Source organism: Dermochelys coriacea, chromosome 13, assembly GCF_009764565.3.
Source record: "Dermochelys coriacea isolate rDerCor1 chromosome 13, rDerCor1.pri.v4, whole genome shotgun sequence".
Lineage (NCBI taxonomy): Eukaryota > Metazoa > Chordata > Testudines > Dermochelyidae > Dermochelys > Dermochelys coriacea.
The window spans coordinates 16,357,373-16,381,154 of record NC_050080.1 but is presented as its reverse complement, the minus strand read 5'-3'; the positions used below and the strand labels follow the sequence as shown (position 1 = coordinate 16,381,154).

The 23,782-nt window shown below is 44.2% G+C and overlaps 1 protein-coding gene across 6 annotated transcripts in view; it reads right to left on the bottom strand.

The window, feature by feature from the left end:
* Positions 1–23,782, bottom strand: part of RIPOR3 (RIPOR family member 3) — a 70,904-nt gene that overhangs the window by 21,123 nt on the left and 25,999 nt on the right. For 3 of the 6 annotated variants that reach the window (XM_038369025.2, XM_043495541.1, XM_043495542.1), the window contains exons 2-11: positions 23,590–23,718; positions 19,138–19,284; positions 16,423–16,501; positions 15,607–15,630; positions 15,400–15,453; positions 13,532–13,681; positions 12,455–12,518; positions 11,984–12,027; positions 11,123–11,248; positions 8,206–8,351 (exon numbers count right to left, since the gene is read on the bottom strand). In XM_038369025.2, the coding sequence (XP_038224953.1) occupies positions 8,206–8,351; positions 11,123–11,248; positions 11,984–12,027; positions 12,455–12,518; positions 13,532–13,681; positions 15,400–15,453; positions 15,607–15,630; positions 16,423–16,501; positions 19,138–19,284; positions 23,590–23,690 (935 nt within the window). In that variant the 5' untranslated portion in view covers positions 23,691–23,718. Of the gene's footprint in view, positions 1–8,205; positions 8,352–11,122; positions 11,249–11,983; positions 12,028–12,454; positions 12,519–13,531; positions 13,682–15,399; positions 15,454–15,606; positions 15,631–16,422; positions 16,502–19,137; positions 19,285–20,609; positions 20,754–23,589; positions 23,719–23,782 lie in introns of those variants that run through there. The other 3 variants (XM_038369029.2, XM_038369030.2, XM_043495543.1) reach the window with 3 other exon arrangements.

Sequence of the window (23,782 nt, the reverse complement as noted above, 5' to 3'; positions counted from 1 at the left end):
CCTGCCCCCGACCACCACCCCCAACTCCCCTGCCCTCGATCCAATCCCCTTCCTTCCCCTGATTGTGCTGCCTGGAGCACTGGTGGTTGGCGGCGCTACAGCCGTGCTGCCCAGAGCACCGGGTCAGGCTGCGGCTCTGCAACTGCGCTGCCTGGCCCCCCAGAGCATTGCGCTGGTGGCGCGGTGTGCTGAGGCTGTGGGGGAGGGAGAACACCAGGGGAGGGACCAGGGACTAGCCTTCTGGGCCAGGAGCTGGGCAGGAGGGTCCCATGGGCTGGATGTGGCCTGCAGGCCATAGTTTGCCCACCTCTGGGCCAGACCCTATATTGCAAACAAGTCAGATTTTTTCCCTATCTCAAGTGATAGGAGCCTGAGCTTTTAGAGCAGCAGGATCTGAGTTTTAGCCCTACTGTTCCCACGTAGTACTGAAGCACACAGAAACAGCCACAGCCCTAAACTGTACGACTACCATTTGCAGGGGGAAGCAGTGCTACATTTACATCTACTTGCCAAGGTCCAGAGCTGTCTGGGTGGCTTGATCCTTGGTTCAGTCCGCTTCACTTTTTCCCAACCACATCTGCCATTAGGAATGTCCCAAAAGGCAGGTATTTCAAACCAAAGGTTTTTGTCAGGGTTGTATTCCTCCTCCCCGGCCCCTTCACTCCATTCAAACAATGAGGCAGCCTTGGTGGGATTCACTCCAACAAACTTGCAGCCATTATGGGAATCATCATGGGCCAGATGGTGCTATGATACCACAGTGAGGGGTGCAGCCTTGAGAGAGAATGTTCCCTTTGTGATTCTTGTTGCTGTCTGGGGTGGCCTGGTGACCAGGTCCCCTTCCCAAGCCAGAAGAGCATCTACGCCCTCTCCCCCCAAACTTCCAACCCTCCTCCCCTAAACAAAGCTCTTAAGGTATGTCTATCTCACAGCTGGAGGTGTGAGCACAGCTCAGGTAGGCATACCTACACTAACTTTAATCTAGCTAGCCCAGCTAAAAGTAGCAGTGAAGAGAAGGTGCTGCAAATCCTAGCCAGGCCTAGCAATGCGAGGTGAGAATTGACCCCCTAGTTCTGGGTGGGCTAGTACAGCCCTTCATGAAGCCCTTGCTGATGCAGCTTCACTGTCATGTTTAGCTATGCTAGCTTGATTAAAACTAGCATAGGTCCAACTACCTCTGACTGCAGTGTAGAAATACCCCCACCAACTGAAGTCTGCAAAGGAGGCAGTAGGAGGTTTATCAGAGCTATCTCGGCTAAGAGAGCATGTACAGTTCAAAAACCAAAAAAAGCAAGGTGCAGTTAGAGCTCTCACTCCACAGCTACTGGGGTGGAAGCTGGCCCAGGAGGGATGTTTGGGTGTCTCATTTTAGGGGGGAAAGCTGCTGTTGCTCTGAAAAGAGCTGTTAGTGGAAGGGGTTTTATTTTTTAAAATTGAAACACCCTTATCTTATCACTGTGCAAATATTCCTCTGTATAAAACATCAGATAAGCTGTCAGAGACTAGGAACTGGCCCCTTCCATGTGCAAGTGCTCTAGAGAAGCTGCTTGGTAGGATACCAAGGTATTGCACAAATCTTACACATTAGAGAAATATGGCAGAAATTCTCTGGCAAGCATCAAGATTCCTTGGGGGGAGGGAGATTAGCTCAGAGGGGATGTATATCACCATTAACGTTGGTCACAGCAGGGCAGTCGCCACGTTGAAAACCTCTTGTTTCTTGGAGGCAAAAAAGAGCGTTACAGCTGGACCAATGCTGCCAAGTATTACCAGCAGTGGTGCAAGTACGCTGTACCAGTCAGATATTTATAGCTGGTACGGTGTACCAGAAAGACATAGGAGGAGCCTACCCCCAGCCTGCCTTTCCATGCAGCTGCATCAGAGTCCTCGTGCCTGGGGTCTGTAGAGCAGCCCTGCCTGTGGACAGGGCTGAGGGCAGTACAGCAGCTGTGTAGAGGAGCTGCTGGCATGGGGCTGCCTGGCAGCCATACGTTCTTCTGCTCCTTTTGGTGCTATGGTTCCAGAGAACCCTGATCTCTCAGGAACTGAGTGGCAAAAGGAGCAGAACATAGGGCAGTTAGATGGTCCCACACCACCAGCTCCTCTGGCACAGCTGTACTGCCCCTAACCAGGAGATGCAGCTGCAGCTCCCGCGTCCTTCTGGCTGGGGTCTATACAGCAGAAGTCTCCAGTGCAGCAGTGGGAGGATAGAGCTTCCCCCACAGGTAACGTGGGATGGATGGGGATCATGGGGAGGGGATGGGGAAAAGTCACATACGGAGGTCACGTGCCTTGCCTTTGTGTCCATCCCATGAGTGCAGTGTACTAGCAAGAAACTATTTCTACTTGCACCACTGATTTCCTGGTAATTATCTGAGTTTTTAAAATCAAGTCACTTCACTTACATTCATGGCTCCTGTATGTTGGTTTATGCCACACTGCATTCACTACAATAGCTACAGAAAGTGTTAGTAGAAAACAGCAAGTTTTCCCATTGTGAAATATTTGCAGAAAGTGAATTTTTAATTCATAAACACAAAACCTGCCAGCTTCCATTCTGAATTACTCCTCCAGTCACAGCCCAGAAACCATACCATATGACCTCAGAGTCCAACTACAGTGAGCCACGTTTTGATTCACACAGCTTAAAGGGATTCTGGGCTGGAATTGTTAAGCAAATCATTTTAAATAAAGAAAAAAAAAATCAGAAAAATTAGGAATCTGCTCAGACAATTCCTAAATTGAGAGGCAGGCTTGACTATTGGTTGTATTTTTCATTCAATTCTTCAGGCCACTGTCTTAGAACTGAGGTGTTAGTAGACAGCTATGAGGGAAAAAGAAAAAAGACCCCCTCAATCAGCATAAACACAGCAGCATTTGATCCTCAAAGGCTTCATAGTCTGAAGCAAGTAGAGACAGACTGAAAGCCTTAGGCCAGGTCTATTCTACCAACTTCTGCCAGCATAACTACATTAGTGAGGGGCACGATCCCTGATCAACATAGCTAGGCTAGCAAAAAGTCCCTAGCATAAACATGGTTATACCAGCAAAACTGTTCTTGTGCCAGGAACACAGAATACCTGTATAGCTCTGTTAGACAAGCACTCTCAGTGTAGACCTGGCCTTAATCAGAATTGAGTGGGTTTGTATGTAGAATGGTATTAGTAGGTCATTTGCACACTGCAGTTGCTGCTAAGTGCCAAGAGAAGCAACAGCATGCAAGGGAGATCAGTCAGGTGCCAATTGGCTAGTTGAGTTTTTAAAATATAGTCCATGAAGTTGAGGGATTAAACACAAAATCCCAGAACAAGAAGGTATAGGGTGGTGGTTATGTGACTATCTCTTATTAGCACCGTAGTGTCCAGGAAGTGGATTACTACCCTTCCTTCCCCCAGAGGCGCAGGAGTTTGTGTGCACACAATTATAGAAACAGCACTAGCAGGATTAAACACAAAGCAATGGTGTTCATCCTTGGCAGTTATTTGCCCTTGGTGAGGGAAAATTAGATTGGAAGAGATCTCTTCCAGGCTCAGCTCTGTGTAGTTACACTCAGAACTGTGCTCCTCAGGTTCTGACAGAGATACTATGGCAAGAGAAGGTTTAAAGACTCATTCAACATAGCAAAAGCACTTCCAACAATGCACTCAGGGCTTCAGATCACTTTTTCCAATACAAGGTTCTTACTCATTTAGGGCCAGGAGTATGTAGGGAAGTGTTTGTTCTTGCAAAGAAATTTGCAAGTGGTTGTTTTCTTCAAAAAGTTCGTTTGTTGAAAGCCCGAAGATACCTTGCTGCTGCTCCTCCACTCTCAAACTAGTTTGTGGTTGCTAAAAATATAAATAGGTTTAGCGTTCAAGCAAAAACCTGAAAAAACTGTCAATTAAAAAAAACCAAAATAAACCAACTATACATTTACCATGGAAGTTTCCATTTTGACAAAGGATTTTTAGCATTAAAGTCATATCACATTAAAAATTTTGGCCAATTCTAGCCTGATGGCCTTTGCTTACAACTGCAAATGGCATGCATGTAAATCCACACATAGGTATAATTAGTGATGCTGGAAGTAAGGGTGCCTCTCTAGCTTGGAATAGTAACAAAACACCAAATAGATGGAAACCCTGGTTTCCATGATCAGCATCCCACCCCCCATAAAAATTGTTCCAGCATCCTAGGGTATGACAGATAATGCAGAGATCAGCAATCAGATCCACAGTGGTCAATGCTTGTGGAATGAGGCTTTGCTGTCAAGCTAGTTACTAGCTCAAGTTTCCAAAGAAAAAATGCTAGGGCCCTCACAAAACCTCAGAGTAGATGCAACAAAAAAACCAAAACAAAAACACAGCCAAAAATAATATGAGCTAGTGTTAGGCACCAGTGTCCCCCCCCCCCCCCCCGAGCATTATAAACAGGTGCAGGCCTTGAGCTCTGCTATATAAGCATGTTTTCCTTTACTTCAAGTGCTTGAAAACAAAAAACTTCAACAAAATATCAGTCTGGTCAAAAGCATCTGAACTACAGCAACAACACTGAGCTAAACAGGTGTGGAAGAAAATTGCAGGATGTGTGAGGAACTATTTGCTCACAAAAAGGCATTGGAAAACAGTGTAGGATACTCCACGAATGTTGTATGTTCCAGAGAGCAACCTGAAAGGCCAGCTACTTAGCTACATTTTGGTTGGAAGACTTGTGGGAAGGCGCTTCAAAGTATTTCACCTGTTGGTAGCCAAAGACAGCACCAAAGCAGAAGTCAAGCTGGGTTTCCAACTATTCTTAGAAACAGAACTAGGGTTTGAGAACCCAAGAGGATTAGAGTCAGGTTGTTTCCCATTCCTGAACAGGGGCCTAAACCCACAAGTCCTTCAGATCTGAACTTTGCATCAGAGTTCAGAGTTGTTACCAAATATTCCAAGACCTTTTCCAGCCCTGATGGTGATGGAGCTGAGAACAGCCAGCAGTAAAGGTGCTGCTCTCATTGATTTGATGGGTACTTCACAAACATAGCTGGGTTTGAGGTAGTGGAGAGTAAGTTAGCATTCTGCTGTACCAAAGGGGAACTCAGCACTTTGCAAGTATAAAATGAGAGAGTCTGCAATATACTGCAACCCCTGAAATATGAAATGCATTATGACACTGACTCTGTCTCACACACACACACACCCCTGCCTCCCAGCAAGAGCGGTTTGGATTCATTACAGACACCGAACTGTTGATCCCAAGGAGGACGGTGGTTGCCTCTGCTTCTCAAGAAAATTGAAGCTCTGCCACATTCTGTTAAATGCTGACTAGGTCTGTTCCTTGCCTTGCTTTGCAAGGCATTTCCTTCTCATATTGGTTGGGGGCACCATCTGAAACTGGTTTTCCATTTCAAAAGTTTAGATGAGTTATGGTGTGCACCTGTGCTAGTGAAAAAATCCATTTCACATTTGGGGACAATGTATACCTTCAAATCAGTGGCACTGCTATGGGTACCCACACGGCCCCACAATATGCCAACAATTTTATGGCCGACTTAGAACAACATTTCCTCAGCTTTCGTCCCCTAATGCCCCTACTCTACTTGCGCTACATTGATGACATCTTCATCATCTGGACCCATAGAAAAGAAGCCTTGAGGAATTCTACCATGATTTCAACAATTTCCATCCCACCATCAACCTCAGCCTGGACCAGTCCACACAAGAGATCCACTTTCTGGATACTACAGTGCAAATAAGCAATGGTCACAAACATCACCCTATACTGGAAACCTACTGACTGCTATACTTACCTACATACATCCAGCTTTCATCCAGACCACATCACACGATCCATTGCCCACAGCCAAGCTCTAAGATACAACCGCATTTGCTCCAACCCCTCAGACAGAGACAAACACCTACAAGATCTCTATCAAGCATTCTTACAACTACAGTACCCACCTGCTGAAGTGAAGAAACAGATTGACAGAGCCAGAAGAGTACCCAGAAGTCACCTACTACAGGACAGGCCCAACAAAGAAAATAACAGAACGCCACTAGCCATCACCTTCAGCCCCCAACTAAAACCTCTCCAACGCATCATCAAGGATCTACAACCTATCCTGAAGGACGACCCATCACTCTCACAGATCTTGGGAGACAGGCCAGTCCTTGCTTACAGACAGCCCCCTCAACCTGAAGCAAATACTCACCAGCAACCACACAACAGAACCACTGACCCAGGAACCTATCCTTGCAACAAAGCCCGTTGCCAACTCTGTCCACATATCTATTCAGGGGACACCATCATAGGGCCTAATCACATCAGCCACACCATCAGAGGCTTGTTCACCTGCACTTCTACCAATGTAATATATGCCATCATGTGCCAGCAATGCCCCTCTGTCATGTACATTGGCCAAACTGGACAGTCTCTACGTAAAAGAATGAATGGACACAAATCAGACGTCAAGAATTATAATATTCAAAAACCAGTTGGAGAACACTTCAATCTCTCTGGTCACTCGATTACAGACCTAAAAGTGGCAATACTTCAACAACAACAACAGAAAAAAAAAAAAAAAAAAAAACGCTTCAAAAACAGACTCCAACAAGAGACTGCAAATTAATTCCAATTCAGCAAACTGGATACAATTAATTTAGGCTTGAATAGAGATTGGGAGTGGATGGGTCAATCCCCGCCCCACCGTTCCTCAGACATTCTTGTCAACTGCTGGAAATGGCCCACCTCGATCATCATTACAAAAGGTCTTCCCTCCCCGGCTCTCCTGCTGGTAATAGCTCACCTAAGTGATCACTCTGGTTACAGTGTGTATGGCAACACCCATTGTTTCATGTTCTGTGTGTGTGTGTGTGTGTGTGTGTGTGTGTGTGTGTGTGTGTGTGTGTGTGTGTAAATCTCCCCACTGTATTTTCCACTGAATGCATCCGATGAAGTGAGCTGTAGCTCACGAAAGCTTATGCTCAAATAAATTTGTTAGTCTCTAAAGTGCCACAAGTACTCCTTTTCTTTTTGCGAATACAGACGAACACAGCTGCTACTCTGAAACATAGCAGATTAGTGACAGTCTTTTTCCAACCCTCTCAGCCCTATCAGGAGAGCAGGTCACGGCTATTTAAAAATGAAGTAATCATTTTGTTTTTGTGGCCATGGCCACAAAAACATTCAGCAAAAGAGAGCTATAACAACTCAAATATGCCAGCAATTGACATCAGAAGAGAATGGTTGTTAAACAGCCATCCTATAGTAAGATGGGCAGGACCAGCATGTGGCCACATCTTGTGGCCACATCTTGTATAGATCAGCCTCAACCACATATGAGGATACCAAAGCAGCTTCTGTCTTCTGGGCATCTACACCTGCATCAGAGATCCTAGGATAAAAGCTCAAGATGCAAATTAAGATTTCTGGAGTGAGGATTTTGATGCGCACCTTGCGGAAAAGAATTCAGGAAGTCTCTCAATGCAGCACCCATAAAATGAAATTTTTCCTTTAATAGTAATGGTAGTTTACTATAAAAAAAACTTTACAAATTTAAAATGTAAAACAATGCATCAAATCACAGGAAACACCTAACTCTTCAGGGGTGGGGTGTGTGCGATGCACCATAGAAACTGTCACACTGGGATCATAATAGTGTTTCACAACCAGGCACAAGCAAAACTAGAACATGCAACTGTGATCACCATGTAAAAAAAATAAAGTGTGACAGCAGTCAAACCTTTGAGGAAACCTCATTTTTAAAGGAGGGGTTGGCCCCTCCAACTGTAGTGATTTCCCTAAACCTCAACATATTTGTCTGGTGGTGTCTAACTGCTGTTTTCAGCTTAATTTCATCCTCTTTAAGTCCATTCTTCGCATTTCAGAGATGTGCCTACACCACAAACTGAACACTGACTCTGGACCAAGCAGAGCCCTAAATAAAAGCCAGGCACAGCTGGCTCCATTGTTGGCAGCCTCAACACAGAGCAAAGAACTGAAGGGCCATGGAGATAGGGGCTATCCTCTCCTCCCTGGGATTGGTCCCTCCAGATCAGGGTTCAGGCACATTGACTGGGGGTGCTGTGGGGAGGCTTGCGCTGCTGCTGTTACCTAGGCTGCACCTGTTGTGTGAACAGAAAAAGGACTGTAGTGTTGAGTGCTGTTAAAGTGGCACCCATCACAAGCACTAAGGCCATGTTAACAGCCCTCTCCCCCATGTTTGGCATTTGAAGTTATACTCACTTCCAGATGACCTCCAACTGTAGCTTGATGGTGCCTAGCTCAGTTATATCCACAATGATCGCCTGAGGCCTAGTTGTAAAGAAGTCGATGCTGTCACATGTTACCACGCCAACTAGAATCGTGGTCAGTCCCCTCAGCTCTGTGACCTACAGAGGCACAAACCCATTTTCATTTTACCAGATACGTGACTCACATGAAGGATAGTTGAGGAGTTTAGGGAGGCTGGACTCATGGGATATGGCCGAGACCAGTTCATGCCCATGTGACACAGATTCTCTACCATCCATATGAGGAACTGGCCAGTATGTCACTGTGTGTGTGCAATGAACATAGCAGCCTAGAATCAGCTCTTTGAGGTCATAGGCCAAGTTTTTCCAAGCCTGGGTGCCTATGTTTAGGCCCCTGAATAGTAAGAGGCTGATTTTCCACACATGCTGAGCCATATGCAGCTCCCATTCACACCAATGGGGACTAGGAGTGTTCACCACTTCTGAAAGTGAAAGTCATTCCACTTATTTAGGAGCCTAAACTTTGGCAGCCTGAAAATTCTAGTTTTAGTGTATATTCAAGTAACTGTATCAGACAAACAACCTGGAATCCTGGAGCCAAGATTTTGCTGCAAGATATAGGTTTTACAGCAAGCCTTGCCCATCCCTGGATTTGACCCAAAAATCATCTAGGGTAGGGACCCATTAGATTGTTAGGGAGATGGACTAGATAATGCAAGGCTGTTCCAGTCCCCAACTACCTCCAGAATGTGGACACAGCCCTTGTCTACCACTCCCTCCTGAGCCAAACTGATCTCAGCTGCAGCTCAGAATCAAAGCCTACAGATCTTCAGCGTCCCTCCTCTCTTGGTTCACAAGCAGCACACCCTTAATTTGTCAGTAGCTCATCCCAGTTCTAGACCATTACACATGCTTTGCAGCCTGACCCACAGCTTCTTTAGCCACAGCTGAGACCATCAATGCCAGAGAGACAGCTTCCCAGTTCTCAAATCTGTGTGCAGCCCTGGCAAGTGGGGCTGAAAAAGTCCCATCCAAGATGCTGCTGGACAAAGGCATATTACTACTTTTGTGCATCAAGCTATCTGTCATATTTTAGGATCAGGGGAAAGATTTAGCAGGTAAAGTTTTCAGAAGCATGTACGTCTCATTTGAGAGAGTTAATGGTAATTAGGAGCTTAAGTCACTTTTGGAAGTGGGACTCCGGCACTTTTGAAAATTTCACCCAATACACACTTGGAGAGGGAAAGCAAAGAAACTAGAGTCAGTTAGGTTTAATAAACTGGCATGAAACCCAAATCATAACCTCTTTCTTGAGCTTTGAGGCAAATCGTCTTCACTGGTATACAGAGCAATTAATGTTTTTGCAAATATGAGAAAACATGCATCTGCATTAGCTTCTCTCCTGATTCTCATTGTGCAGTAGGGAAAAACATTAAGAACATTTTTAAAAGCTCTACTGGCTAGAGGTCAGGAATTCTTTCCTATTTAACTCACATGCTGCCAGAAGGAATGGGGTGTTGCAATAGCTATTTTGCATGGCTTCCAGGCACTGAAAGCCCTATGTTGGCACTACAGAACAATGTGTTTAACTTGTGTAGTGAAGGGTCCAGCCCAACCCAGCAGTCTATTTTAGTCTCAACTCCCATCTAAGTTGATGGGAGTCATGACTGCAAGATCTGTCCTTCAGAGGATTCCAGATCACAACAGGAGTTTGTTCCTAAGCAGCAGCAGCAGCCAGGTCAGGATGGAATGTAAAACAGGTGGAAGCCACAGTAGTAACAACAGGAGGATCCAACTTTTACCTCAGTGAAAGAATAAAGTGCCTATCATGCATCTGTATATCTGTGGCCCCACAAAGTCGCAGGACTTCCTTGTCAACCTCCTCCTAGCCCTGGCCAAAATGGCCATCTACAAAACCAGGGAGAGGAGGCTGGCCGACAAGGTTTCCTGTGACTGTGGGGCCTATTTCCACTCCTCAATCTGTTCACACAGCTAGGCAGAGTTCCTCTGGGTGGTGTCCACTGGCTCCCTTAATGCCTTTGAGGAGCAGTGGGTGCTGTCAGGGGTTCTCTGCTTGGTGTCCCTACCAGGTTCCCTTTGTTTAGGCCTGTGACCTCACTCCCATTCCTGTTATACTTTTAGTTGTCCCCTGCAATCATTTGGAATCCCAGACCTGTGGCTCATCCCCTGAGGCTGTGGGGATGTTCTTTAGCAGTGGGGGCCTGCCCACTTCCTGGATCCCAACAGGATGCATCTGTATGGTATAGCAGGGAAACAGAGTCTAGGAGTCTGTTACAAGAATACAGGGGTCCTCCAATGAGCCACTCTAATGCTAAGTGGCAGAATCCTGCCCAAAGATACTGAATAATTATGGCCAATTCACACTGGCAGGTGGATCTCATTAGCTCCAATAGGATATACATGGGTTTAGAGTATCTCTGGGGCCAGAGGAAGTTAGGACTTGAGACAGAAGAGGTCATGTAGGGAAACCCCAGGAATGGGCAAGTTTGGGGTGTGTGTACATATTATACATATATATATATATATACACACACACACACACACTTTTTGGAGCAGGGTAAGAAAATCCCAAAAATCTTGCAATATAATTACTCTATCCAAGCTGTGGACCCTTAACCACCAAATCTTGGATGTAGATCTTAAAAAAAGGGGTCATTCTAATATATGGAAAATCAGAAGCATTAACCCAGTTGCCATTACAAGAGTCCTGGGAAAGAAAGCAGAAGCAAAGATCAGAGACCAGCTCAGTGAGCAGAACATTGATTAATTGCTGTTTCTATGGAGCTGTGAAAATTCATGTTTTTTAAAAGCGTGCTAGGCAAAGAGCAGAGTGGGAAGGCAAGCTACTTGCTAACCAATGTCTGAGTGGCTGGATTGGAGCCAACTACCTTTATTTCAAACTGCTCATGGAGGTTGGGTATAAAAACCTTCTCTTCCTCATCCCATGTTTGGCTGTCATCTGTCTCAATCTTGCCCTTCAGCTTCCACTTCTGGCGTCCCAGTCGCACAAACACCTAGAAGTCACACAGGGAAGAGGAGGCTAGAATCAGCAAATCCCAAGATTCATATGGGACTGCACCATCCCTCCCTCCCCATACTGCAGAGCTGGGGCCTGTTCCTTTGATTGCTATGCTTGTTAAGAAGCAGGGGTGGAGGTGCCAAGTAGTTCTGTGCCCCACCTGTCCTGGAAGAACTTGGGTGGCTAAATCAGATACTAAAGCGTACATGTTGTTGTAATGCAGAGCGAGTTACTGATGTGTAATGTCCTGCATCAGAGCAGGACATATTTGAAAGTGATTTGGAGTTTTGTTAGCAGCAGGAAGAAAAAAGTGTGTTTGAATTCAAACTACTGGGATGAAAGCCATAGGCTTTATACACAGTTATGCAGTCCTGTGCCCTTCTGGGCAGTTGTGCCAATTGGGATCTACCCTATGGAGAGGCAACAGTATTACTGCTACCCTCTTTCAGGGTGGTTTTAGACTCCAGCCAGGTCCCCCAAGGAGCTCTTCTGGAAGACTCCTGTCTCCCAGGTGCCTGGGCCCTGCCCTCTATCAAGACACTTAGCCAAGTCCTTCAGCTTCACACTGAGGCAGGAGTAACTCGGTGGCTGTGCAGCACCCATATAGCTTCTGGTTTCCCTGCACTCTCTCCTGCTCAGCCTACACATCCCCACACTCCCCACCTGCATGTTACAGGTGCAAGCCCATAATTGCAAGTTGTAAGAGAAAATGGATTGCTGTGTACTGCACCTCATACTGGTCCCCTGGGCAGAGACGTGCGTAGCCCACCAACCCTGAAAAGAGAAGGAAAACCCCTTCCAATGTTTGTAGCTTGAGAGAGTTTCAAAATATCTACTAACAAACTTCAGCTTGCATTAAACACCCAGGTGACACACTGATTAGCTTCCCCATACAGCTAAATCCATGGAGGAGTTGTTAGCAAGTCAAGCCATTTGTCTTACTTAATATTGCAAGCTTTGCATAAGGGTGGGGAAGAGGAAAATCCTGTTTCAACACTCTGATATAAAAGAATGCTGCAGAGCAGGGACAAGTTCGTTTCACATCAATGGGAAAAAACTAAGGTTCATTAAGAGTCAGTTTAGGTCCTGATCCAAAGCCCAGCTCCCAGACTTCAATGAGCTTTGAATCAGGCCTATATACAGCAAAGCTGAAAAGCTTTTGGCTCAAGTGATGAATGCTGTAGAATAGTACAAGGGCTACCTTTCATTTTCAAGTGAAATTCTCCCAAGTGCACCTCCAGTGCCCCTTCAATCAGACACATATCCTGGAAGAGAAAGACAGAGCAATGTCATAGATTGAAGAGCGGAATAAAATGGTACTATGAGAAAGTGGCAGCCATTTGTCTCCATTCGTGAAGACAAAACACATCACAGACCAGTTTAGGGTGGTTTGCAAAAGAACATACATTTTACACACCATTAACACTTTTCACTTCTGCAAATTGAGGCAGATTTTTTTAAAATGCTACTTTCAGCATGGGAATCCAGCTCTGCAGAGGAGCAAGGTTGTTTAAATATGCTTCCCACAGTCTTCCCCATTTAGGGTACAGCAGCACTGAGCTGGAGGTGCAAATTCCAGCTTGACTAGACATATTAGCGCTAGTTCTGATGGAGCTAGTGCACTTGGGGGGAGGGGATGTACTGCTGATGTGGCTAGGGTCTAAGTAGAAAGGTGGGCTAACCAGCCAAAGAACAATCTTGGACAAGAGCCTAGGTACATAGACAGGTAGTCCCTCCCACTGCTTCTGCCGTTACAGCTATGCTATTTTGAGCATGCTAGCGCCATCAGACCTAGCATGGGTAGTCTCCTCAAGCTGACATTTACACCTCCAGCTTGAAGTCTAGACCTACCCTGACTTACTCACACAGTAGGTTACTAACTATGACTCCCATTAGAAGTCAATGGGAAGACACCCCAAACACACACACCCCCAGTAACTTCCTATGAAAGCTAGATTAGGCCCTAATGTTACAGATCAAATTCAAGGGACTTTCTATGCACCCTTCATTAACACATTTGGTTGCAAGCAAACAGACTGCATTACCCTGTGAATTTCACTGCACATTAAGGTGGAAGTTAGACTGCAAAATACTCTTATAGAGGAAGCTGTGAGTTGTAGCTGATGTTATGCATCTTCATCTAATTTTATGTTACATTCAAAGCCCAGGCCACAGGAGAGTCAACAGTTCAGAACAGCATGTCTTGGTACAGTATCCACTGCTTTGACTTTAGACAGAAGAGTCAGTTCTTTGTCAGATGCTTCAGGAGTTCTCCTACCTCTGTGCATTCTTGGAGGTTCTTATAAAGTTCTACCAGGCTCTCTCTGGAGGCTTTAGTAGAGGGAGTCAAGGAGAAGGCATGTTTCATATTAGAGGCCCCATCTCGCAGCCTGCTCTGGATGCAGTAAGTTTCATATAGTTCTTCTACCTTTAATAGAAAAAGAGACTGTTTTACACCACTCTGGTGTACGTTTCCAATTTTAGTGAGTTGAGGGAAGTAACATTAACATGATGAATTTTAGTTTGACATTTCCCCTTGTAAGAGAGCAAATCCCTAGCACTGACTCGTACCCCCTACTCTCATAAGAAGCCTTTTTAACCAAGTGGATCCAAGATTTCAGATGGAGGGAAGAGTGACTGAAGGACTAACCCCTCCAGCTAAAGATTTTTTGATGTTTCATACAGTACAAGAAAAGCATGCTAATGAGAGGGTCCTACATAACCTTGAAACATGTCACTGTTAACAGTCTGTCCCAGGTTTAAGGCCAAAACACTTAAATAAAAGTTCATTTCCAGCCAGCAGCAACAAAAACTACTAACCCACCACAGAGCCTGAAAGTCTCCAATTTGTTGTTCTGCGGATAACCTTCAGTTGATCATTTGTAAGTTATGGGTAACTAGTTTCTTGGGGGTATTGTTTTTCTGCTGTTTTAGCTACACAGGCTTCCCTACCGCACTTTGTTTTGTCTACCACTGACTCCAAAGATCTGAGCAGAGAGCCAAGTTTCTTCCAGCACTACTTCTAAAGAGCTAGGGCACCAGGCTTTGGAAACCACCACCACATACAAGACACAGAACATGTAGTCCTAGAATTCTATCCAAGGTACTCAGTGTGATAATACGAGCCTTGTATCCGAGGGCCCTGCAATCTTTAATGCACTTCTCCTCACAACATACTTATGAGGCAGGGCAGTGCTATTATCTCCATTTTACCAACGGTAAACTGAGGTACAGCAAGGCTAAGTAACTTGCTTAAGGTCACACAAGAAGTTAATGGCAGAACAAGGAATTAGACCTCAGTCTCCCAGGTCATGGACTAGTACCCTAACCACTGGCCATCCTTTCCATCTCCAAGTCTACACTGAGGAGGCAATCCACAGAGTCAACGGGAGCATGTTGAGGTGACTAAAGATGGGGCTGCTCTATTTGTTTAATCTCATAAAGTGACTATATAGGGAGACCTATGGCACTGATGCTTCAGTGCTAGCCCAGATAAAGTCTTCCGCTTACTCAAGCTAAGCTATCCCTTACCTATATTCAAGTCATGTTAGAATGGCCTTAAATGGATGGGTTTGTAGGGTACCCCTCAGGCTCTCAAGTGTGTGTTTAGTGAGGGCATGACTCAAACCAAGGATATCCAGAAAGCAGGTTCATTCTACTGTTAATGAAGCAACGAGGCGTGGAGGGTGAAAGGAGACATGGTTTAATCTGGGGATGGATTAACGGAGTAGGGGGCAGTCACTGAATTCTGGGTTGGAAAACACACACACAGGTCCAAGTATGTAAGATTTTTGAGCCCTTCAAGTCAGACAGGAGATTAGCAGAATTCATTAAGTGCCACCAACTAGGCTTCCAGGAACACACAAAACAATCACCCTCTGCAACTCCTCCCAACAACACCTTTCTTCTGAAAAAGCTGGTAGGATATAGAAACTGGTTTTGCAGGCTGAGGCTGGGCTGTGCCCAGGATTCAATCTGAATAGAGCCATTCAAACAAAAACCCACCACACACACACCAAAAACCCACTCCTCTTATGAAAGCTAGTTCCCTTCAAACAAGATATCATGAAAGTATTTTCTAAATCAGAATGTTTATATAGCAGTGCAAGTCTCCCATACACAGAATATAAATAGAGCACCCCTTACCTTGCTTATATGAAATTCCAGTTTTCTGATGTACCTTTCAACAGAGCGAATTTGCTTTAGAAAGGGAAAGATTAAAAGCTATTTAAACATTCACATAATATGGCATTAAATTATTCAGTGATCATATAGTATCAGTGCTTGCACTTCACTGTTCATTGCTTTCTGTGACATGTCCATCCCTACCCCTCCAAAAGGATGAGTACTTACCTTATCCAGATCATAATAGAAAGCCTGAAAGACAAATATGACAAGTTGACTGTGAATTTGCACATATTAAAGACATTTCCAAATCTGCTGCCAGAACTGCCCATGCTGTACCAAGTCCTTGTTCAGAGAGTTACAACGTTGTAAGCAGCATTGTGCAATACAGTGGGCAGACAGCAAGGCCAATATTTTCAAAAGTATCCTCTTCATGTCAGTGTCTTGACTTTTGGGTGCCCAAACTGAGGCACCTCAAGTACGATTTTTCAGAAATAGTAAGGATTTGAAAATTGGTTGAGGTAGGTGGGAGGTTTTTGAATCCTTTATCTAGCCTTGGAAGGTTACTGTGTGTTCCCAAGGACAGTCCCAAATCCGAGTCTTAAGTGCTTTATACATCTTAGCACTACTAATAGCAAAGATTTTGTTGGAATTTTTGTATGTGGCAGAATCAGAGTTGCTAGGACCCACTAATCAATGTTTCACCAGTTTTGCCCAATCTTTATTTCTCCTCAGTTTCTAGACACAGCCAGGCATATATGTTACTTCCCAGATAATAATCAGCAGCCAGCTACCATCCCAAAAGGGAAGGAGTGCAATCTGGGAACACAGCAGGATACTGAGAGTTAAGACTTCTGGATTCTTTCCCTACATCTAGCCTTGGCTTACTTGGTGAATTTAGCAAACAGGTATAATACTAGCCTCTCACTTTCAGCATTAACAAATGGAAACCCCTTTGAGTCCCAAAGGCAAGAGACAGTGGTTATTTTTAAAACTCTGCCCTTTTTAAACCATCTAAGCAATTAAAACAGAGAAGCATCTTACCAGTCTGGAGTTTCTTTTTGTATCTTTGTGTCGAGCAGACAGATAATCCAACTCAGCCTGATGCACTTGCAGGTATTCGCTGGAGAGGAAAAACCCAAAAGTGATATTTTCTTCTAGCATGTGCAGTAGGATACTCCCAGGAAGAGGTTTCAGAGGGCCAGAGGAAGGGAGGGAAGAGATTCTCTGAGCCCCCTCCTCAAAAGTAGCCAGAGGTTGGGAAGGGCTGAGCTGGTGCAGCTGAAGGAACAGTTGGAAATGGGAAGGGGAGCCATGGCAACTGGAAAACAAGATGGGCTTCACGTGGGTTAGAAGCTGCTGCCCTCCTCCTTGCTACCGCTCATCCCCAGATATTTCCTCCTGTGCCCTCCAAGCTGCAAGAGCTTCCTGTTGCATTTCCCCCACACCGAGAACACAGCCAGAGCCTCGGGCCGAGCCTTGTTTTAGATTAAGTGAAACAAGAAACAGCAAAAGTGCAAGTGAGCAGGCACAGCGTGCGGCTCACTGCAACAGCCACCATCTTGGGACAGGCTGCTCTGAGGCATTTAAAGGAGGAACAGGGGCCCAGGAGACTCCTAATGCTGAAGGGTGCTGTACATAGAAAACAAAATAGTACGTCTCCTTATGCCCACACTGTATGTGTGTGTGTCCCTGCTCTCCCAGCAGGAGCCTCCCTACATCAACTTTCTTCCCCTCAGGACAACCCTTTACCTGCACAAGCCACAATCCCTTCAGAGGAGCCCTCATGCCTGGGCCTGCTCCCATGTCTCACTCTCTCCCGCTACCTCCCCTTTGCTTCCCCACTGTGGGTGGCCAAGCAAGAAGTGGGAGAGGGAGGCATCTCCCAGCCTCCATCTCCCCTCAGAGAGAGAAGGTGGCTTTGGGCCATGCTGCTGGCCTCCTGCTCAGCTTCCCAGAGGAGCACTGGGGTAGGGAAGATGGTGTTCTGCAGCTCTGTGCTCCTTGTACCCTTGCGGCTGGAGCAGTAGCTGCCATTTGGGGAGGGAGGAGCTGCAGAGCTGACTGAGAACTGAGCAGCTCATTAGCCAGCTGTAGCTCACCAGGCCAAAGGGTTGTGATACTGAACACTTCAGTGGGTCCGATTTTCAGAGGTGCTGAGCATCCTCAGCTCCAGCCAAAGTCAATGGGAGCAATCAGTACTCAGTCAGCAACTCTTAAACATGCCCTTTGTTTATCTGAGCAGCTAGGGACTGAATGCCACCTTTGCTGTCCCCTAGAGCAGACATTGGCTCCTTCCTGATAGTACCCTTGCTTTCCCCTCCCCCATTAAAAAGCAGGGCCTTACCCTGCAGTGTTGAGAACTCAGCTGTCATCGGCTTCAATGAGCCCCATAGCAGCTCCCAGAAGACAAAACTCCTCCTGAGCTGATCCTCTTCCAACTTTGTTTTAATTCAGAACAGACTTGAGTAAGTCTATTTTCCCCTTTTGTATTTAAAGAGCTGTAGACAATCACCTTCTGGAAAATGCTGCTTTACACGACACAGAATCTGAACCGCTCGATGTGTTTATGTTAAGCAGCTTGCACTTTTCCAAAAATACACCAAAAGAGTAATTTATTTTCTAACTATTATGAACACATTCCTATTAATGCACAAAAAGCAACTCCAGCATTCAGTTTTCTTCTCTCCACACTTGCTGATAACAGCTCAATGCAGTTGTAGTCAGAGTTGGGTTTTTGTTTTTTAAAGTCATTTTAGGTTTTAGCAGCATTTTAAGATGCTCAGTTGGTGGGGAGGCACCCAGAAGGGTCATTAGACTTAAGGGGTAGTTGCTGTTACTATCTTAAAACAAAAAACATTCCAGCAAGAACAAATGGATTTAGTTTGAATCTGCTTAAAATTTGGCCTTTAAATTATTGGATGCAGCTGTTTTCTGCAGACAGCTTTAATTAGTTACTCAGTTCTGCAAGGGGGTTGCAGGAGTCCGACTGTGTGATGTTCCTCACAGAATTGGGACCATAACTCTAATCCATCTGACAGTTTAGTCTCCCCAAGCCCTAATAAAAATATCAGAGTCAAATCTATTTTTTTTCCTAGGTTTAGAATTTTTATTGTTAATTTAATTCCATTAACTAGTCACTGGCGTAACTTTTTAAAGGCTAAGACATTACGGTCCTCGAGGGAAGCCAAGTGTGTTTTAACTATGTGAGACATAATTTAGAAGTTGAGGTATTTTCGTTTAGGACAAATAATTTCAGTACTTTTTCTAATGATGTTCTTAGCTTAAAATCCCATGGTAATAAAATCCTGGAGATGCCAATGTTGTATTTGAAGGAGCTGCGTGCCAGCATGGTTCCCACAGATTAGAAGCACTGAGAGGAATTATATGACATATTAAGCCACACAAAGATTATGATTCCATTTACTCTTTGTCTATTCAGTGATGGCCAGGTACCTAATGAAGTTCCTAGAGTTCCATGCTAGATATCATGGAGTTTAACTATTACCATTAATAGAAGCAAGATAAAATCCTTGGTGTGAGGGAGGATTTGGTCCCGAATAAATTTGTTTGCCACTAGGTAGTGTATTTACTAAGGGCCCAATTCTGTATCTAATTAAGACAATAGGAGCTTTGCCATTGATTACAAAGGTTACTGTATTGGGCCATTAAGCTAGAGTATAAGGAACAAAGTTTTTGCAGTAACAGAGACACTAAAGAAAGCAAATTCCAACAAATAAATACTTGAAAAGTCCTTACTTAAGTCCTTTCTTCAAAGCTTCAAAAATTTTCTTCACCTGCTGTGGTTTTGGATCCCAGATAACAGCCCCTCTCTGCAGGGAGGGATACATTTTGGAGGATTTCACAGACATTTTAGATCTCACTGAATTCCTGCTGAGAGATTTTCTGGGGGGGGGGGAGGAAATAAAAGTCAGCACCACCTCAGAGCTGAAAGAAAGTCTCACACATATAGCTACTACAATGCTAGTTACAGAGCTGCTCCTGCAAGCTTTTACTCAAAGGAGCAGTCTCACTGAAAACAGTGGGACTACTTAAGTGGGTAAGGGAAAGCAGGATCAGGACCTGTATTAGAGCCATAATAGAGAGCCGTTCAGTCTTTAACCCATCAAAGCCAAGAAATGGCTACAGCTCACTGGGATGAGAGGCCAAAGGAAGATAGAGAAGATTAGGTTATGAGTGTTAACTTTGAATTTCCTGGCTTCAAGGGAGACCACTAAGAGTCAAGTGTGTCTCTTCTGTTAGTTTATATTACACACACAATGCCCCATTATTTTGGGGAAAGAGATCATTTTTATGTACTACTGATTCACAGACTGCCATTCAAACACTGAGTAATTAATCCTTGTGGTCTGCTCACAAGATAGCTTATGACCTGATCCTGTAAACACATTCATACAAGTAGCCCTGTTAAATGTAACAAGGTAGGTTTGTAGAACTGGGACCCAATTGTTATTATCCAGAGAAACTAAGGCAGGGTGTTTGTGGGTTACTCAAGGTCAGTAAAGAAGTTGGGGTCATAGCCAGGATTAGATCTCAGGCACTGCTGTTCTCCAAGTTTCGCTAATCCCTTGACAAATGGTCCACTCTCATCAACTAAAAGGTATCAACTAAACCACTGATTCAGTGGTTCTCAAACTTTTGTACTGGTGACCCCTTTCACATAGCAAGCCTCTGGGTGTGACCCCCCCTTATAAATTAAAAACACCTTTTTATATATTTAACGCCATTATAAATGCTGGAGGCAAAGCGGGGTTTAGGGTAGAGGCTGACAGCTCATGACCCCCTGAGGGCTCCCAACCCCCAGTTTGAGAACCCCTGGATTAAAACTTAGGGATCATATACATGATTAAAAGTACATTAACAGACCAGATCAGTTCTGGGCTATTAGGCAGTCTAGCAAAGATATGTTATAAAAGGACTTCAGAAATAGCTACTGCTTGGCTGCTCTCAACATCTGTTTAGTCGCTCATTTATATTTTGAGTCTGAAACATGCCAGAAGTCGACCAGGCCCAGATTATAAAATGATTTAAAAAAAAAAGGGGGGGGGGGTCCTAACCCAAGCTGGCTTTCTGTGAGACACATTACATCTTTTTAAAGCAAATCAAAATCAAATCCCACTTAGCTCAGAAATCCTGTAAAAAGTCATTACATAATAAGCCTGCAGTGCAAATATGAAGAACAATAGCATCTGTAGTCTTTAGTCATATACCTGTGATGGGTAAGCAGAGCCCAGGATAGGCTTTGAAACCACTGCTAACGCTTATCTCCTGTTGATAGATTCGTGGCTCATTTACCTCTCTTTTTATAGGCTCATAAACCCTGATTATTTGTAGCTGGTTTAATTAATTCCCCCTTCTATTTGCTTTAACTTCCTCCTTTAAACTAAGCCTTTATTTGAGAAAATTAATCTAGGGAAATTCCCCACTCCTAACATTTATTCAGATTGTGTCATTGGGTTGAGTTGAGGCTCCCTCAGCTTTTGAGTGCTGAGTAAATCCTGGACTGGATGCACCTGGGGAAATGACAAAAATCTGGGTTCTAGAGGTGGCACATTGTATAATTCATGGGCCACCATAAAGAATGTGCATGAAACTCAAGGTGTGAGGAAGGATGGCCTGGGGATTGGTTCTAGCTGTATCACAGGCTTGCTCTATGATCCTTGGGTAGGTCCTTCACTTAGATACCTAAATACTTTCAAGGAGCTGGGCTTTCTGTGTCTTAATTTCCCCATTTTACAGTTGGGAATAACAATATTTATCTCCCTTGCAGAGTGTTGAGAAGCTAAGTTAATTAATGTGCCTAAAGCATTTTTAGAGCTTTAGATGGAAGCTGCTATAGAAATGTAATGTATGGTCAGTGTGTGCTCAGAAGGGAGTCTCCCTGTGATCTCCTACTGTGTTATTCTAAAGTGCTAGTGAGAGAGATTATGAAGGGAAAGGCAATGAGCAACTATGTTCACTTTGCTGGGGAAAGTCCTCTGGTGTTTCACCTAGCAATGTCTTGCTCTTAACACTTAGTATCATCTCAAAATACTTCCTTAAATGTCTGAATCCTCATTCCTGAGCAAAACTTTCCTCTATTGAAAGAGTTAAGAGGCAATGGGATTTTGCAAATAGGAAAAAAATGCATAAATGCTGATTGTTTAGAAATGCTTTACAGCTGAAAGTAACAGAGTAATCTTGGGGGAAATCTAAACTTGCTTATTTGGAGCTTTCTTAGCCTGCTGGAGGTGATTTGGTTATAGAAACAGCTGTTCAACTCTTCCTGCTAGACTCCTTCCTTGTAAGAACTCCCATTATGTATGTCAAGCTCAAATCCGTTTATGTAATTTACTGTCTGTGTTTTTCTCGACAGTTTAGTTATCAGTGTGACTTTAGACATCTGACTTGTGCTAGGACTGTTATTATGCAGGTTCCATAACAAATTTTATGAAGTCATGTGCAAAGACTTCCAGATTAGGTTATCAACCTGTGTCAGGTTCTCATTTCAACTCATAATTTTATAAATGCTGTGTTTGGTGACAAGGTTAATTAGTTTGTTCAGTGCTTTGAAAATATAAAGTATTGTATAAGAAGTGCTAGGTGCTTTCCTGAGATACAAGCGGTTACTCTCAAGGATTGCTTTAAGAAGTGGAATACTTTTAGTGACATATTTTTCAGCCCTTCTACATGATTCAAATCAGTTCCCTTTTGGTATTTTTCTGGGATATGTTGATAGCCAGAGCTGATGATGATCTTCCATTTATATAGCATTATTATCCTAAAAACACTTCACAGATTATATAGGAATCACTTAATTCAGCACGGGAACATGAGCCACTCTTAGGTTGAAGTGGCAGCGGCAGCTATTTAACACTACCTAGCAATGTTACACAATAATTTAGAACAATCAGTAAGGAAAATTACTGGACCACACTGATGATACGGTCCTGGGACTGAGAGAACTGGATTTATAGTCCCAGCTGTGCTACTGAATTGCTGTGTGACATTGGGCAGTTCCTGTAATCTTTCTGAGTAGCAGCCGTGTTAGTCTGTATCCGCAAAACGAAAAGGAGTACTTGTGGCACCTTAGAGACTAACAAATTTATCTGAGCATAAGCTTTTGTGAGCTACAGCTCACTTCATCGGATGCATGAAGTGAGCTGTAGCTCACAAAAGCTTATGCTCAGATAAATTTGTTAGTCTCTAAGGTGCCACAAGTACTCCTTTTCTTTAATCTTTTCTGTGCCTCTGCACACCCTTTGTCTGTCTTGTCTATTTCAGCTGCAAGAGACCTTCTCTGTCCCTATTATAATGGCATCCTGATCTCATCTGGGGCCTCTAGTTAATATAATATAAATAAATAAATAACCCCAGGAGGAATTTAGGTATGATGAATGTAATTACCTCATTGAGATTTTAACCAGGATCTAGAGCTAACACCCTTGTTCTACTGAAAAGTGCCATGAGATTTTTAATGACTATAAGGAGTCAGGAAGTTTTATGTCTCCTCATAGATGGCATTGGCACAAGCATGTTAGTCACTACTATGCTACTGGGAGAGAATTGTTGCTTGGTACAGACTCAGAGCTTCAATACGGGGGTTCTTCCCTCTAACACCAGTGCTTGCAGCACTCGGTATTCTCTTTGGTATCCCAACCAAACATGGATCTGTCACAACCCTGCTTTTTGTGTGAGATGTGAGCAGCTCCCTTTGAATTCCCATCCATGTCCTTTAAATCAGTTTGTAGTGGCAAGTTTGCAATAGATTTTTGCAGGTATTGCTTGGTAAGTACAATTTTGCCTTCAACATGCCTAACCCATTTTAGGGGAACTCAGCTGTGCTCTTCCTGCCAGATGGAAGGATGATCCATACAGTCTGAGCTGCTTTTGACTGTGCAGAAACATTGGGTGACACTGATAACGATAAATAGTATTTTGGCTGCACCTTCCATCTCAAAGCAGTTTGCAGACTAAAACTGATATGCAAACTAAGCAGAGGTTGCTTCATCCACCACTGAAGTGCAGCCATCTCTAGAGCATGATGAAGTAGCTATTTAACAGTGCACAGCAATAGTACTTGTCCATTTAGGACACAAAATGTAAGGCACACCTTACACAGGGGGGATTTAGGTTGGCAAGTGTTGACCTGTGTCTTATATGTGACTGCTCAGGGTGCATGTATATGTTTTCACTTTTTATTCTACTTACGCTAGCTTTCTGCTTTGCACCGTGGTGAATCCAGCAAAGGAGCAGCTCCTGCTGATTCCACCCCCATCGCTGGGAGAGACAAATGTCAATTTCACTGACATGATAACCCCTCAGGAAGTCTGTTGCCTCCTGAAATAAACAGAACAACAGATGAGTCAAAACCTGCTTGGCAGTTCAGAGTAAGCCAGTGCTG